At 38.5% G+C, this 16,450-nt stretch overlaps 1 protein-coding gene across 2 annotated transcripts in view; it reads left to right on the top strand.

Moving 5' to 3' along the window:
- SLC35F2 (solute carrier family 35 member F2) overlaps positions 1–16,001 on the top strand; it is a 44,881-nt gene extending 28,880 nt beyond the window's left edge. For both annotated transcript variants that reach the window (XM_033119181.1, XM_033119180.1), the window contains exons 3-9: positions 5,148–5,323; positions 6,157–6,284; positions 8,977–9,136; positions 10,047–10,203; positions 10,718–10,770; positions 11,301–11,455; positions 15,114–16,001. In XM_033119181.1, coding sequence (XP_032975072.1) covers positions 5,148–5,323; positions 6,157–6,284; positions 8,977–9,136; positions 10,047–10,203; positions 10,718–10,770; positions 11,301–11,455; positions 15,114–15,299 — 1,015 coding nt within the window. In that variant the 3' untranslated portion in view covers positions 15,300–16,001. The remainder of the gene's footprint in view (positions 1–5,147; positions 5,324–6,156; positions 6,285–8,976; positions 9,137–10,046; positions 10,204–10,717; positions 10,771–11,300; positions 11,456–15,113) is intronic.
- Positions 16,002–16,450: the final 449 nt, after the last annotated feature.

Raw genomic sequence — 16,450 nt, 5'->3', positions numbered from 1 at the left:
CTAAATATCAACAAGAGAGTGGATAGAGTGTGATGTAATTGCATAGTAGAAAGGAATGAATTAGAACGAATGTATCAATATTGATGACTGTCTCAAACAAGGTTGGTGAAAACAGCCAGTTGCAAAAGTATACATATAATACTGTTTATATAAAATTTAAAAACAATGCTGTTTGTAGCTTAGGGATACTTACATAAATATCAAAATATATGGAAATGCGTGGAATGATACATGTCAAGTTCTGGAAAGTAGTTACCTCAGGAAGGCTAAGAGATTGGGGAAAACACAGCATAAAGACATGTTGATGTTGCCAATATTTTATTTCTTAAGGTGCCTGGTGGATATACCTGTTGATTGTGCATTATACTTTATTATATAAGAAATTTAAAAAATTAAAAATTAAAGCTGTGAGAGAATAGTCCAAGATGAGGTGGAGAGCTAGGCAGGGGTCAGATAGTAAGTTGCCTTGTAGGCCATTTTAAAGTTTGGCTTTCGTCTAAGGGCAAAGGGGAAGTACTGAAAGGTTTTAGACTTGGGGATGATCCCATCATATTAACATTCAGAACACCGACTCTTCCTACAATATAGATATAGACAATTGTGGAAAGTGAGAGTAGAGCAGAAGAGCAGTGAGGAGGAGTTCACTGCAGTCCAAACTGTAGAGCCCAGCCCTTCCTCCTTGGAAGGCCATTTTCTCTTGCTTCTAGAGTGTTCTTCCTTCCATGTTCTCTCCCAGCCTCTGTGCCATGCCTCTTCATCTCCGTCTGTAATTCCTCTCCTTCCTCCAGCCCCTTAAATGTTGCTGTTTCCCAGAGTGTTTCTTTTTTAATCCTCTTTCTTTTCAGTTTTTAGGCATATGTTATAGTGATCTCATTTACATCCCAACTTCAGCTACCACCTTTATGCTTATGATTCACAAATTTATTTCTCTAACCCAACCCTTTTTCCCAGCTTCAGACTCTGTACTAGACATTTCCTCTTGACTGTTTCATAATTAAACAAAATCCAGCATGTCCAAAATGGAGTTATTTTCCCTTCCAAAATGAGCCTTTTCCTCCTGTTTTCTTGATTAACCACATTGCTATCTACCCAGTTGTTTGACCCAGTAAACTCAATATTATTCTAGATTCCTCTGACTCTGTCAACTATCCTCTTTAATTGGTGTCCATGTTAGGAATTAAAGGTAAGTTTTGGGTGCTATTTGCTCTGATGTATATGCTATGACATATCTAGGGACCCAGAGATGCTCCATTCCTGCCTTTCTAATCACTTTACTCCCTCCTATTGAGAAGATACCAATGATCTTACTACCAGCAAGAAAAGGTACCAGCATTAGAACATGACATATAAGGCCCTTCTTCATCTGCCTTCTGTTGACTTTTCCACCCTCATCTGCTCCTGTTTTCCTCTCCTATCTATATTCTGTGCTGCAGCTAGCCCAACCCACTTGAAATATGTGAATGTGCTGTATTGTTTAAAGGTTCTGTGCCTTGGTATATGCTATGACTTGTGCTTGGAATGCATTTCTGTACTGTGCCTGTCAGGTGAATTCTTGAAATCTTCTTTTTTTCTTTTTTTGTTAGCCCATATTGACACTTGCCTAACTGTGCCATAACTACTAGTTTACATGACTACTTACCATCCTCAGTGGTGTCTACGCCTCCGAGGCACACAGAGCCTATTCACTTTTGTCTCTTCATAGCTGGGCACGTGGCAGGTGCCCTACGAGTGTATTTAGTGTTGTCTCACCCAGCAAACTTCCCCTTTCTTTTTCTGCCCTTGTGAAAGGATCGTTTGAGGTTAGTTGCATATTACTGAAACAAATATTCCAGAGAAAAGAGTACATTGTAAACTCTTAAACTAGATATCCCGGGTATTCTCCTGTTTTGGTATTTTCTACTTTGTTTAGAACAACTCTAGAAATAAGTATTTATGGAGAGAACATTTTAAATAAAAGTTGCAGTGTTTTCAGTCCTGGTCCTTGAACCTTCCAGGAACTGTCAGTCTTCAAGTTTTCACTCTTACTGCCTTCTGCTCATTTCCCAAACGTCTTTAAGTTTCCTTGATGCTTTAACAAGATAATAATAATAAAAAATCTCTCTTCAATACTACTGCTTACTCTCCAAACTCTTTCCCCATCCTTCTCCTTTCGTCATTTAAAAAAGAGCTATTTATGTTTGGTTCATTTGTTTACTCATCTTCTACTCACTCAGCCCACTGGAATTGGACTTTAGGCATTGCCGCTAACACAAATCTTTCCTTCAAAGATACCTAGCAACTTCTGGCTTGCCAGTCCAACTGTGTCTCTTTAGTTATAATGCCGCTTCTTCTCTGCAGTTTTTGATCTCCTCCATCTTAAAATGCTTTTCAACTCTTAGCTTCTGTTTCATGACACTCACATAATTTGTCTTTCTCTGACTATGGCACTTCATTGGAAAAGTGGGGAAGAGTTTTATACTTGGACTTACCATATATTTGGGCATATATGGGAATTTCTTTATACATTTACATTCATTCAACAAATATCTATTGATTGACAGCAAAGTACCAGGTACTGGATATGTAGTGGATAGCAAAACAGATACGGTCTAACTTTCTTAAGTTCAGAATTTCAGCCTTGTAGTTGTTATCTACTACTATGTAACATATTACTACAAACTTAGTGGCTTAAAACAACACACATATATTATCCCACAGTTTTAATGGATCAGGCATCTGGGCATGGCTTAGCTCTGCCCTTTGCTTCCGGGTTTCTTAACAAGGTATAACTTAGGGTGTCGGCCAGGACTGGGATCTCATCTGAAGCCTCGACTGGGGAGGGATCTGCTTCCAAGCTCATGGTGATGTTGGCAGGATTCATTTCCTTGTGGTCTGCTGAACTGAGGTCCTCAGTTCCCTGCTGGTCTTTGCCCAGAGGCCACCTTCAGTTCCTTGCCATGTGGGCCTCTCTATATGGCAGCTTGTTTCATCAGAGCCAGCAAGGAAGGGACTCAATAGAGAGAGTTGGCTAGCAAGACGGAAGTTATAACCTTATGTAATATATTCATGGAAACGCATCCCATTACTTTTATTGTATTCTTATTGTTAGAAGCAAGTCACAGATCCTACCCACACATTCAAGAGGTGGCGATTACATGGAATAAAAATACTAGGAGGCAGAGATTCATTAGGGGCTGTCTTAGAGTCCATCTATCACACACTTATTACTGTTCTTCCCTTTGATGTTTCAGCCACCTCAATTTTTACTGCTCTCAAATTGAACTCACTAATCACCCCCTTGCTCAAACCTGCATCTTTTCCTGTATTCCCTGTCTTGGTCAGCAGCCTCATATCCATTCGTTCACCTAGTCTAGAAACCCAGAGATCATTTTCAACACCTCCTCCTGAAATTTAATGGGTGACTAGGCTCTGTGGAGTCTTTCACATCATTCTCTACTTTCCATTCATGCTGGCATGGCTTTAGTTCAGATTTCACTTTGGCCGGGGTCATTATGTTAGCCTTCAAACTGTCTTCTCTGCCTAGATTCCTTTCTCATTATTCCTTTCTCTTGTAACCATCAGACTTATTTTTATAAACCCTTCTGTTTAGAAACCTTCATGGCTCCCAGCCATCTATGGCATAAAGACCTCACTTCTCAGTGTGCCATTCAAAGCTTTTCACCATGTGGCCTCAACTTACTATTCCAAGCTTCTTGCCCACCACTCTCTGCTATAGCCCTTATGCCCCAGGCACACAGGGCTATTTGATGATTCCTGAGCTCACCCCTGCATGTGTGCCTCTCTGCATTTGGTTCTAGTTACTTCTTCCTCTAGAAATCTTTTATACACTTCCAAACCTGCCTGAAAAATCACCTTTTCCATGAAGCCTTTCCCAACTACTCCCTTACTCAGAATTAATCAGTAGCACCTGTGTGCTCTCTCAGTACTTTGTTTGCACCATTGTTACAAGACTGTTGTTTTGTAGTTTGCTGTCTGCCAGTTTGTAGTTGGTTGTTAAGGTGCATCTCTTTTAATATGCCAAAGGACAGAGTCTGGGTCTTATTCTTCTGTGACACAAAGTGCCAGCTTCTAGAGCACTGATTCACAAGCTTGGCTGCACATTGGAATCACCTGGGAATTCTCAACATCACAGAGGACTGGTGATCTGCCCCCAGAGACGATGGTGTCATTGGTCCCCGGTGCAACCTGATGTTGGCATTTTTAAAAGCTCTGTGATTCTGACATGCAGGTAACTCTGAAAACCACTGCTTCTAGTTGAAGAAATCAGGACTCTGGGAGAATGCAAGGATGAGAACATGTTAAACACTTAATGACTAGGAAGACTTTAAAACTAAAGTTAAATTTGAGTTTTTAAAAACCACACACACACACACACACACACACAAAAAAAACAACAACATTCACTTCAAATAATATATGACATAGCTAAGTAATCAATGATCTCTCAGTGGATAGTCAATGAAATCGTAATGAGGGGAAATCAGAATGTACAAGAGAATAAAAATGCAGTCTCTTGAAATCCAACACTTTAATTTTTGTGTGTGGGGACAGAGCCAGGAGTGCAGTTTCCAGGCTCTCGGCCTCACGTGGAAAGGTGCTGGCTCGGGTAGTAAGTGGCCATCAACTGTGACTGGATGGCCATCAGCTGTGGCTGGTTGGCCGTCAGCTGTAACCAGTGAGCCATTGGCCACTAATATAACTGCTGTGGCTACGCTAGTAGTGGATGGTGGCTGGCAAGCGGTGGATTGCAGTTAGCACAGTAGATTGCAGTTAGCACCACGGATTGTAGTTAGCAAGGGGTTGGTTGGTTGGCAGAGAAGCGGATGGCAGATTGTACATCATGTGGATCCTGCTGCCTGTGTCTCCAACCCAGCCGCCAGCGAGAATGTAGTGGTATGACTCCCCTATATACGGCTCCATTGTTGTTCCTTTTTGGCCTCACCATATCCTGCGTTCTCGTGTGGGGGGCGGGAGCTGAGACTGCATGACATTGTGCATATGAAGTAAGCAATACAATGAAATAAAGAACTACCTGGAATAATTAGTATGTCCCTTTTTGTTGAGCACTAAATATAGTGTGTGTTGTGCATTTGTGCCAAAGGTATAGATTACTTGCAAATATTCTGATTTCCTTCTTTATTTTCTAGGAATATTTTGAAAACAATTGCCCTGGGTCAGATGTTGTCCTTGTGTATATGTGGAACCGCCATCACCAGCCAGTATCTGGCAGAAAAATACAAAGTGAACACCCCCATGCTTCAGAGCTTTATCAACTATTGCTTGCTGTTTCTAATTTATACAGCAATGTTGGCATTTCAATCAGGTATGTCAAATGTGGGACTTAACCTTGTCAATAAATTATCTTCATAAAAATTTTTGGCTTCTAGACATTAAAAACATAAAATATGAGGCAAAAATAAAAACAGGAAGCTATTGCTGTTTTTATAAAAGCTATTAGAAAAGTGTGACACCTCTGAATTCTATGAAAGTAGTGATTAGAGATTTTCACATAATCTCTGAAATTGTTGATTAAAATAAGTAGCACCAAACTGTAACAGTAGAAGTTGTCAAAAAAAAAAGTGTAAATGTCATTATAAGTTAGGTTTTATTTTTTACCCCCTGTGGTTGATAAATTAAGAGACGCTATTAAAAACAAAGTCAAGAACCTCATTCCCCAAAACATATATTTCCAGCTAAGTGGAGAACGCTAAATGGGGCATCAATTACATGTAGATCCAGTCTGTGTTGTGAGAGAAAGAAAGACAAGCAATTGGCAAGGAATTAACGTCTTTATCACTGGCTGGCTAAGTTATTTTAGAATAATAAAATGATTATTTCTCACTAGCTACATAAAAATGGGAAAAACTAGCTTCTGACAAACATTTTTGCGCCAGGCATCATCTTAACTGCTTATTAACTCGTTTAGATTGATCATTAACTCATTTGAAGCCTCCCAACAACTCAAGTGAGTATTATTATTAGCTTGGGTCTCATACTAGAAAAATCTAACTGACTCTGCTGAACTGTTGCAGGAATTTGGGTTATGAGTAATGGAAATCAAGAGGAGCCACATCCAAAATACACAGTAAACCCGACGTTAACACGCATAACATCATTTTCAAGTGACATATACTAACCCAGATTTCTTTCAACCAGGCAGTGATAACCTTTTCTACATCTTGAAAAGAAAATGGTGGAAGTACATCCTGCTGGGACTAGCAGACGTGGAAGCCAATTACCTGATTGTCAGAGCGTACCAGTACACGACTCTCACCAGTGTCCAGGTAAGAGGGAGCCCTCTGATCATTATGGATTTTACAGCTTTAAGAGAAGAATCTGAATTCATATGTGTTAAGCCAATTTTATTGAAAATCTGTTCACTTGAAGAAAACCTAAACACAGCTGGGTGCTGTTTTCCAGTGGAGCATATGTGCTAATGAGTAAGGTTTCCTGGAATTAGTGAAAATATACACAAGTTAATCAGTTCCCAAACTGCAAATGCTATAGCAAATTAGAACAGTTTCTACCAAAATAAGCATATTTAGTTGACAATTGATGCTGTGATGTTGACGAGAGTTCTGTTTTATGTGTTGCTCAAACATGGCATGTGAAGTACCTTCGTGCTACAGAAAATTTTTCTACATTCCTAAAATTTGCAGATTAAATGAGAATATCTCTATTTTATATAGTAAGAAAAGCAATGCATGAAAAGTTATTCACTCAACTGTGAAGTCTAAACCTGGCAATGGGGTCTATGTCACTTTCACCTCCACTTATAAAACATTTTGTTGTTAGAAAAGGTGAGTCAGCGTTATGATATATCCCATAGCTGGCTAACATTAAAACGACTGAATCGGCTTTCCTCAACTCCACTGAGTTGAAAAGTAATGCTTTATAGGAACATTTTTCTTTGAGTCCGTAAAAATAAACCTAATAAAAGAACAGTGATATAAGTTTTGCCTTTGACTACCATTTCTACCCAAGATGTCTAACCTGCCTTGAATATCTACTTTATTTACGAACCTCCAACAATAATTTTTAAAGATTAAATTAAATAGGGAGACTCTTGGGACTGAAAGCATCAAAGACGTCTGTCACTACCGTGTTTCCCCGAAAATAAGACCTAGCCAGACAATCAGCTCTAATGCGTCTTTTGGAGCAAAAATTAATATAAGACCCAGTGTTATGCTATGCTATGCTTTGCTATGCTATGCTATGCTATATTTATGTTATGTTATGTTATGTTATGTTATGTTATGTTATGTTATGTTATGTTATGTTATGTTATGTAAAACCCGGTCTTATAGTAAAATAAGACTGGGTCTTACATATATTAATTTTTGCTCCAAAAGATGCATTAGAGCTGATAGTCTGGCTAGGCCTTATTTTCGGGGAAACACAATAAGAATACATTTTGAAAGGAGAATCAATATAGATAAATGACTGAATGTGATAGATGTCAGATAAGAAGTTGTAGAATTTTAGAGTTGGAAGGGACTTGTGAGATCATTTGGTCTGATCTCTTTATTTCATATTTTGACTCAGGGTTACTGGCCGGAGACCACACAGCTGGTCAGTGGCTCTGGAACTCTTACCACGACATAGGCAGCTCTCTTATATGGCCATTCATTGCCCACCAAAAATCGTTAAAAAAGAGAGCAAATTTCATTTCCTTTTAAGACACAATTTGAGGACAGGGAGTCTTTCCACGTTTTTTTATTGAAGGAATATAGTTTCGACTTTGTTAAGTCATTATTGCTGGATCCTGTTTGTGTCTTCCGGGACAGGCTATTATCATTTGCATTGTTTAATGCTTTGTTATTCAGGCAGGCTTGATAAAGCACTTAGGAGATTAGAGTTCTGCAGCTGGAATAAATAAGGCAAGGTGCCCGTTCCTGCACTCGGTGTGTGGGACTCTAGTAATGACATTGCAGTGAAAGGCAGTCGGTAAACAACTGTGGATAGTATCAGACAGGCTGCTGGAGATTTGGGGGCTTGCCTTGTCCAAGATTAAACAGATACAGAGAGAATCAGGAACAAGGCTTAAAAAAGAAGAGGGTGAGCAATCAAACAGCAGATTCAGGAGTATTATTAATATAAGGAATATATTTTATCCTTGAATGCACTTTATGAAATTTGAGACAAATTGAATGAAGGAAATCTCTGTTTTTCTTTTATCTTACAAATGATTTTGGATTTGCTATAGTTTCAGCACCCTTAATCCCCCTGCCTTTCAGACTGGCAGTACTGGGAGTATGGCAAGTATTTTCTGGACCCAGGATCAATAGGTGATGGAGGAGCATATAATGAAGACGAGCAAGAGCATTGGCTATGAGCAATTGTCTGTCTCACACAGTGGGTGGGGTTGGATGACACTTCGTCAAGGAGATGGTGTCTGCTCGCTTTCTCATAATAACCAGTATTCTTCTGTAGCTCTTAGGCTGATTCCAGTTAAATATCTAGTTGTGTGATTGTTTATTCTATGTCCTGCTAGCCTTTCATATGCTCCTGAGGGCAGGGCTTGTGTCTCTCTTATCTCCTCTATATTCCAGCTCCTCAGTGTCTCCCAAATGCCAAGTGCTTAAATATTTGTTGACTGAATGAATGGGAACATGCAGGAAGGAAAGTTTGCGTTTTGCATTTAGGGATAAACAGAGGGGGGAGTGTAGAGGTAAATTGCATGGGCCCTTGGGCAGAATTCCTGGGTTCAGCAATTGTCTGTCTCACTTTTAACGATGTGACTTTGGGTAACTTATTTAACCTCACTGTGCCTTTGTTTTCCTCATGTGTAAAATGGGCTTTGCAGTTCCGATCTCATAGGATTGCTGTGAGGATTAAATGAGTTAATCCAGGTAAAGCATTTAGTACAGGGCTGGCAATATAAATGCTCAATAAATGCTAACTTCTGTTATTACACAATTAGCAGGTTTTAGCAAATGAGAGATGTTTAAGCTGTTTGTTTCTTCTTCCATGCAGCTTTTGGATTGCTTTGGGATTCCCGTGTTGATGGCTCTCTCGTGGTTTATTCTTTATGCAAGATACAGAGTGATCCACTTCATTGCTGTGGCTGTCTGTTTGTTGGGTGTAGGAACTATGGTTGGTGCCGACATATTAGCAGGGAGGGAAGACAATTCAGGTAAGACTGTTACTTGTTTCTGGTTCAGTCACAGAAAAAAACTTGTGCTTAGGTTTTCACTTTTATTTTTCAAAGACATAGTTAAAAGGCAGAAAACATGACCTTGTTAACCATCTTTTCAATTTTATTTTCAGATTTACTTGCTTCTGGTATTGTAACCATTTCTATAAAGCACTCTTTATGCTCCTACTTGCCCATAGTTCTTGTTCCTATTTGTCATAAGTTTTGTTTTGTCTCATGAAAGATGTTTCTTTATAGATTTGCAATAATTTTCTTTTGGCCCATACATTTAGATTGGTTACTGGAAAACCCACTATAGATTCTTGTGTGTTTTTGTTTGTTTGTTTGTTTGTTTGTTTTGTTTTGTTTTGTTTGTTTGTTTTTCGTTTTAATCAAACAGAGACTTTGTGTCCACTGGCTGATTGACCTCTTTTTCAGTCACTCTGTAGATGAAAACACTTTGATATTCTTTAGATCAAAATTTAGATAATTGATATATCAAATTTTGATAGGGTCAATGAATTCACCCAATTTGCAGGTGACTTCAATATCTGCTTTAAGAGAGAAATTACCTTGCTTACCTAGCTTTCTTGCCTATAGTTTTCAATTCCCTTCGATAACATTCCATTAATTTCTCATGTCACAGAATGATTTTCTGAGGCCTTACATTATGGCATATATGACCATCTTCCAGTCTGTTAGTCTCTTGAGGAGTCAAAATATGAAAAATCACAGCAGAATTGTGCCAGATAGTGAGAAGATATAGAATCTTTAAACTTCTAGAAATCAGGTTTCTCCTGCCGTAAACTCTTAACCTTAAATGAACTCGAGCCAGATAAACCCCTTGAAGTAAGCTAGAGAGGTTTCCCTATTGACAATGTATTCCTTTTTGTGGCTTGTCTTCCCGTAGGTAATGATATACTCATTGGTGACATCTTGGTCCTTCTTGGGGCTTCCCTCTATGCCATTTCTAATGTATGTGAAGAATACATCGTGAAGAAGCTGAGCAGACAAGAGTTTTTAGGAATGGTGGGATTATTTGGAACAATTATCAGCGGCATACAGCTGTAAGTCTAAACTTTTCCTTAAAAACAAAATAAGCAAATATATAAAAAATGATTACTTTCTAACTACTAATTTTCATTGTTTATTTGGCCCAAATTCACATTTGAAATGAGTAACTTGGTAAATTTATATTAAAAAAGGATTTTTGAAATGTCAAGAATTATGCCTCATTTTCTTATACGTGTGTGGTAGAGGCATTACTAGTAAAGGCTTTCTTTTACAATTATTTCCAAAAAATATTAACTTCTATTCAAAGGGAAAACATAATGTCATGTTTTCCTCCTATAGATGACAACTACTGAAGAATGCATCTAAGGGAGTCGGACATATATTTATGGATTCCTTTGGTTTTAATCTTTGGAATTTTTATTAAAAAGATAGTTAATTTTATACTTTAAGAAAAACTCAAAAGTCAATATAATTCCTCACCTTATCTGAAGTATAGAAACTAAAATGCTTATAAAATGTTGAAAATTAATATGTGGATCTCTCTGTGACCTCTTGTTTTAATCTTAGATTGCTTGTGGAATACAAGGATATTGCTAGCATTCGCTGGGACTGGAAAATTGGTATGTACATAAATAAGAATTCTTTTTAGCCAATATCCTTTCCTCTAACTGACAAAAACACACATCAAGAAATAAATACATCATTTCAATAGTACTTAAGCATTTTTGCAAAATCAGAGTAATACACAGAGAGCTGTCGTGGCTTAGATTGAGTTTTCTCTGAGAACTTGTAAATGAGCCTCCATAGAAGTTAATGCTTAATCTTTACCTTCCGCAATAGGCTTTCTTTACTAGGAATGCTGAAGAAGACTGACCTTGGTCACACTAGCTCTCAATTGGATTTGTATCTCGAGTCTTCAGACTTCTTGTGAAGCAGCTGTCTGCTTGACTATCCAACACCCGGTTACCTACATCGCACTATTATTTTTTTCTGAGAGTTTTGTATGTCTCATTTGCAATGCTGATGTTAATAAGGGGTTTTATAGATAATATGCTAAAGGATCAGGGTATTTTATATAACAGCCATGCCTTAAGCACCTTTGCCTTCTGATTTCTTCCTAAAATAATAGATATTCCTTTTTTTTCCACAGTCCTGCTGTTTGTGGCATTTGCCCTCTGTATGTTTTGCCTGTACAGCTTCATGCCATTGGTAATTAAAGTTACTAGTGCTACTTCTGTCAACCTGGGCATCCTGACTGCTGACCTCTACAGCCTTTTCTTTGGACTCTTTCTCTTTGGCTATAAGGTAAGCAAGTAGAAATCATGTTCAAATAAGAACACTTGCTTAGTCCAAAAGACGTAGCAGGTTTCTTCAAGATTTTAGATCCCAAAATCAAACCTTCTCATCCGTTTGGCACAAATTTCATTGGACAGTCCTCACTCCTTTTGTTACTGCTTCTGAATTAGAAAATAGGCCCAAATGAGAATTGCTCTTCTAGGGTTTTTCTAAATGGCGAGATGCAGTGGATTTCCTCTTTGGTATGGTTCACCAACACTAGTGCTTGGAAATGCTAATGCATGTTGCCTGGTGATAAGGAATCCCAGAGCTGCTGTTGACTTTGAGAAAACATCTAAGCTCAACAAGGCATGATGAGTTTTCCTTTTCTCCCCCTAAGCTTTACGGAGATATAATTGACGTACAACGTGGTGTAAGTTTAAGATGTACAATGTGTTGATTTGACAATGATACACTTATATATTGCAAAGCCCTATTATACAGATAAAAAGTCTGCAGTACCTGCTGGAAGGGAAGGAGATAGTTGTATTATCATGCACACAGTGATGGAATTATTCTATCTTTGATAATAACTTTATATCTGGAAGGGACCTTAAAGGTAATTCATTCTGGTGGTTTTTCAGACTTTTTCTATCTCCACACCACCACAGCATTCACTAGTGGAACCTTCTCCTTAGAAACAGAAACAGCTCTTGTTACATATGTAATTCCCAAGACAAGAGGGGTGGTGGTGAATGGATCAGAGTCTCCAAGGGAAGCAAGAGAACAAATATGGCATCTCCGGAGAGTCTGATATACCTTCCCTTGAAATTGCTGAATGAAAGATCTGATTTTAGAGATGGGGAAATAAACAAAGACTCAGGGTGGTTATGTGCAATTAATGACTTACCCTTAGTCAACAGCTGGTTGGTGGTAATGTCAACACTATGTCTTAGTTATGCGTCTTATAGTTCAGTCTCCTTTCCACTGCACCTTTCTTCCCATTTTCATTATTAAGATGAGAATCTCAAGCGTATATATTTATCAAGTTAAAGTCTCATATATTAGAGAGAACCAAATAAGTGGAATTTTTTTTGTACTTCACAGCTATTTTGAAAACTCTTAGGACAGCAGTTCTTTTTGATCTCAGGGCCCTTTTGAATGCTTAAAAATGGAGGACTGCAAGTCACTGATTATATTAGAACTTATATTAGAATTTAAAAAGTATTTATTAATGCATTAAGAAAATAAACTCATGTTAGCATAAAATAATTTTTTGAAAAAACTACTTAAAAAATTAGTGAAATGTCATTGATTTACGGTTTTGAAAATCTCTTTAATATATGGCTTAATGGAAAACAGCTGGATTTTCACATCTGGTTCTTCATTCTGCCCTGTGATATCACATGTCAGGTAGCCTCTGGAACATTCCATTTTGAACTAGTAAGAGAATGGAAGTGAAAAAGGCAAATAGCATCTTAGTATTGTTATTATAAAATTTTTGACCTTACAGACTTCCTGAAAGGTCTTGGGTACCCTCAAGGGTCTTTGGACCACATTTCGAGAACTGCTGCCTTAGAAATCCGTCTTTCCTTAGTATACCTTCAGTAAATGCATGTTACCCTGCTTGCTCTTTTTCCCCACAGTCATTTGAACAAATAGGATGTTACTTGATAACTTTAGTTTTCGGAGGGGACAGCAACTACATTTCTTTGTCTTTGTGAAATTTTGCGTCCAGGCAGACATCTTTGGTACTGATTTACACTACTCCCAGGAATTGGCCGTGCTCTCACAATGCCTAGTTTAGTGGGCTCTCAGAAATTTCTGCTTAAGGTGTGTAAACCATTTTGACTTGCAAGGTTACATGTGACAGGAACCAGCGATTACAAACTTGCCGGTTAAGATATTCTCGTACTAAGACAGAAGGAATGTTTTTAGCTTTTCAGTAGCATCATTAAAAAGTAAAAAATGTCAAAGTGAATCAGAGAAGTGATCCTGACAGAGCTAGATTTTGTTTTTGTTTTTTTCCCCAGTGAGAACAGAATTGCCAAGAGCTACAAAGTCAGCCTTAAAAGTCAGTTGTTCTGTGATGCTGTGCTTGCATTTCACATGGCCACTGCTAGCGTATGACAGTGTTTCCACTCTGCAGTTCAAGGCCAGTTGATAGGTACCGTACCCAAAGAAAGCCCCAGAGCTCAGCAGTGTAATTACATATGGCCCCGCTCACCGGTGCTTTTTTAAAAAAAAACAAAACCCAAAAATACTGATTTAGCTTTAGTAGTTTAACTTTTACTTTCCCCTCGTAAGTAAAATAACGCCCAAGGAGGAAGTAAGTGTTAAGAAATAAAAACTTCAAGGCAAAAGTACACTTGTTACTATCAAACTATTATAAACTCCCTTAATGTAAATATTTGCTTTTTAACTGCTCTAACTTTAATATGAAAAAGCCCTTCTCTGTGTCATTTTTTGTTCACATGACTTTAAACTATTCTTAAAATTGGAGCATACAAACTATAAATTCTTTTCTAGTTCTTTTGCTTTATGTTTCCTTGTCCCTCCATATCTAGCAGTTCACTCTCTTAACATGTCAGATTTATGCTTTTGGTCAAAGGTCATTTCAAGATGTATAGAGCAAAAAGAAGGTCTGCTGCGATCTTTATTCAAAGTAAATAACAGGTAGAAAACTAATCAGAGCATAAAAAAGGTACCTAGCATTTTAAAAGCAGTTTTTAAAGACAGAATCGTTAAGTCCAATATATCACCAATTTTTAAAATTATAGTATCTAAAATAACTTTGGCTCTGCTTTTTTGAAACAAGCACTTGAAAAATAGGTTTAAAAATTTCTACACTCTTCTGTGTCAGACTCTGCTTCCTTCGGAATTGATCTTGAATAAACACCTATTAAACAGAGTAGCCACAGAAACTTCCTTTATAGATCCAGATGCAAAGGGTAGAATTTGAAAAAAAGAAAAAAGGTGAGAGTCTCTAATCAGGATACTTACCTCACTCTCTGAGTCTCTCCCTTCTAATAAAGTGCCTCAATTTAATCACCTGTCTTTGTAAGAGGGACAACATTTTTTTCCTTCTAAAGCCACCAAACCAAATAAGACATGTTTTAAATTAAGTTATATAGATTTTCCCAGAGGTAACAGTGAACATTTAATAGGAGAGCCTGATTCACTTTCATAAAACTATGTAACACTTGCCTACAGAGACAAGATAATTTATTAAATTTGAATGAAATGAATTTGATTGGAATAGCATGTATGAGGGATTGACAAGTTATCACATCTGTATGCTGACATTTTTTCCTTGGTCCTGTGTCCCTCTGTTTTATACCAATATTGTAACCTGTGCCATGGGCCTGAGTTGGGCTCTCTCATGGTATCCCTGCTGACCTCTTATTCTCTTCATTAAGTGGGACTAGGTGCAAGGTGGGGTGCAGCTAGATTATCACAGAAAAAGGCAAAAGTTCCATTTCTTAGAGATGCAAGGAGCCAGTAGGCTGATGTGCCAGGTGACATTGTCAGAGCCCAGGCGTTCAGCAGGATACACACAGGGTTGGGGTTTGGGCGGTAGTGTCTCCTTAGGCAACTTTCAGAAAAAGGTCATGAGAGGGTAACTCTAAAAGCACAGTTGGCAAAAGGCAGGCACAGAGATGTGTAACCCACAGTTGTTCTCTCCTAGTTTTCGGGACTCTACATCCTGTCCTTCACTATCATCATGGTGGGGTTTATTCTGTACTGTTCCACCCCGATGCGTACGGCAGAGCCGGCCGAGAGCAACGTGCCACCAGTCACCAGCATTGGAATCGACAATCTGGGACTGAAGCTTGAGGAGAACCTCCAGGAGACCCATTCTGCGGTCTTGTAGTTGGAGAAAGTGCCCACGCACACCTGAAGCTTCCTGGGAAACGTCACTGGGATAAAGCAGAGCCTGCTGACTGCTGAGGGGACCCTTGGAAAATGATCAGTCTCGGAGCAAACACTCCATAGCATTGGACTGGATCCAGTGGTTAGATTTTACAAAGTAATACAAAATAATGTATCAAAAGTACAAATACTAAGATTGTGCTTCTGTGTGTTTGAGGACCAATACCTGTTAATGTCAGACAGACAAGGCGTGGGCCCCATTCTGGGGCCTCTGAAAGGTGGGAAAGCGGGATGGGGCAGATACCCAGGCAGGAGCCAGCCTCAGGACAGGGCCTGAAACAGCCTGAAAATGGGCTGTCCAGGCCTGACGGGGTGGCCAGGAGAAGGGGCAGTCCAGGGTGGTCTGAGAGGAGGTTTCCTCAGCTGGAGGCTTCTGGGTTTGGTCCTTCTGAGTTGTCATTGTCCACAGGCTACCAGTGAGATCTGGTGACAGTGCATATGTCAGGAAAATGGGTGGGGCCGCACTAGAGAAATCCTGAGATACAAATGTGAGTACCATGGCAGCATTAAAGTGGAGTGCAGGAAACGTAGGAACCCTCTCTCTGTTGTTAAAAAAAGGCTGCTACACTACTTTTTACCAAATATTTGTTATGTCCATGAGATTTTTATGATACTTCTTCAATACCAAATGTTAATGAGTAGCATCATTTCAATTACCAGTATGCCACTTTACAAAAACTCTGTATGTAAACTTTTTTGTTCGTTTGTTTTGGTATTAATAAAATATAATAAAGAAATTGAGGGTAAATGTTCATATTATTAAAAGATTTTGATTTCATGGGAATGCATCCACTGTGTGCTTTCTTTGATTAACCAGTTCCCCTTGTGGATTTTAAATGACTTAATATTCAAGACTTCTCCACATCCAGCTTTTCAGAATCATGTCTTCTGTAAGGTGAAACCAACCTATCCATTTGGGGCTACTCCAGAATGGAGGGCAATTCAGAGTGAGCTCACAGATCATTTGCTGGAATAAACATTTTCAAATTCTGAATTATCTTAATGTTTTTCTTTTTTTGGAGTGAAATAACCTTTCATTCTCTGTACACTACTTTTTACCAAATTTTTGTTATGTCCATGAGATTTGTATGA

Source organism: Rhinolophus ferrumequinum, chromosome 11 (genome assembly GCF_004115265.2).
Source record: "Rhinolophus ferrumequinum isolate MPI-CBG mRhiFer1 chromosome 11, mRhiFer1_v1.p, whole genome shotgun sequence".
NCBI lineage: Eukaryota > Metazoa > Chordata > Mammalia > Chiroptera > Rhinolophidae > Rhinolophus > Rhinolophus ferrumequinum.
Note: the sequence above shows the minus strand (reverse complement) of the source record. Positions and strands in the feature narration are given on the sequence as shown.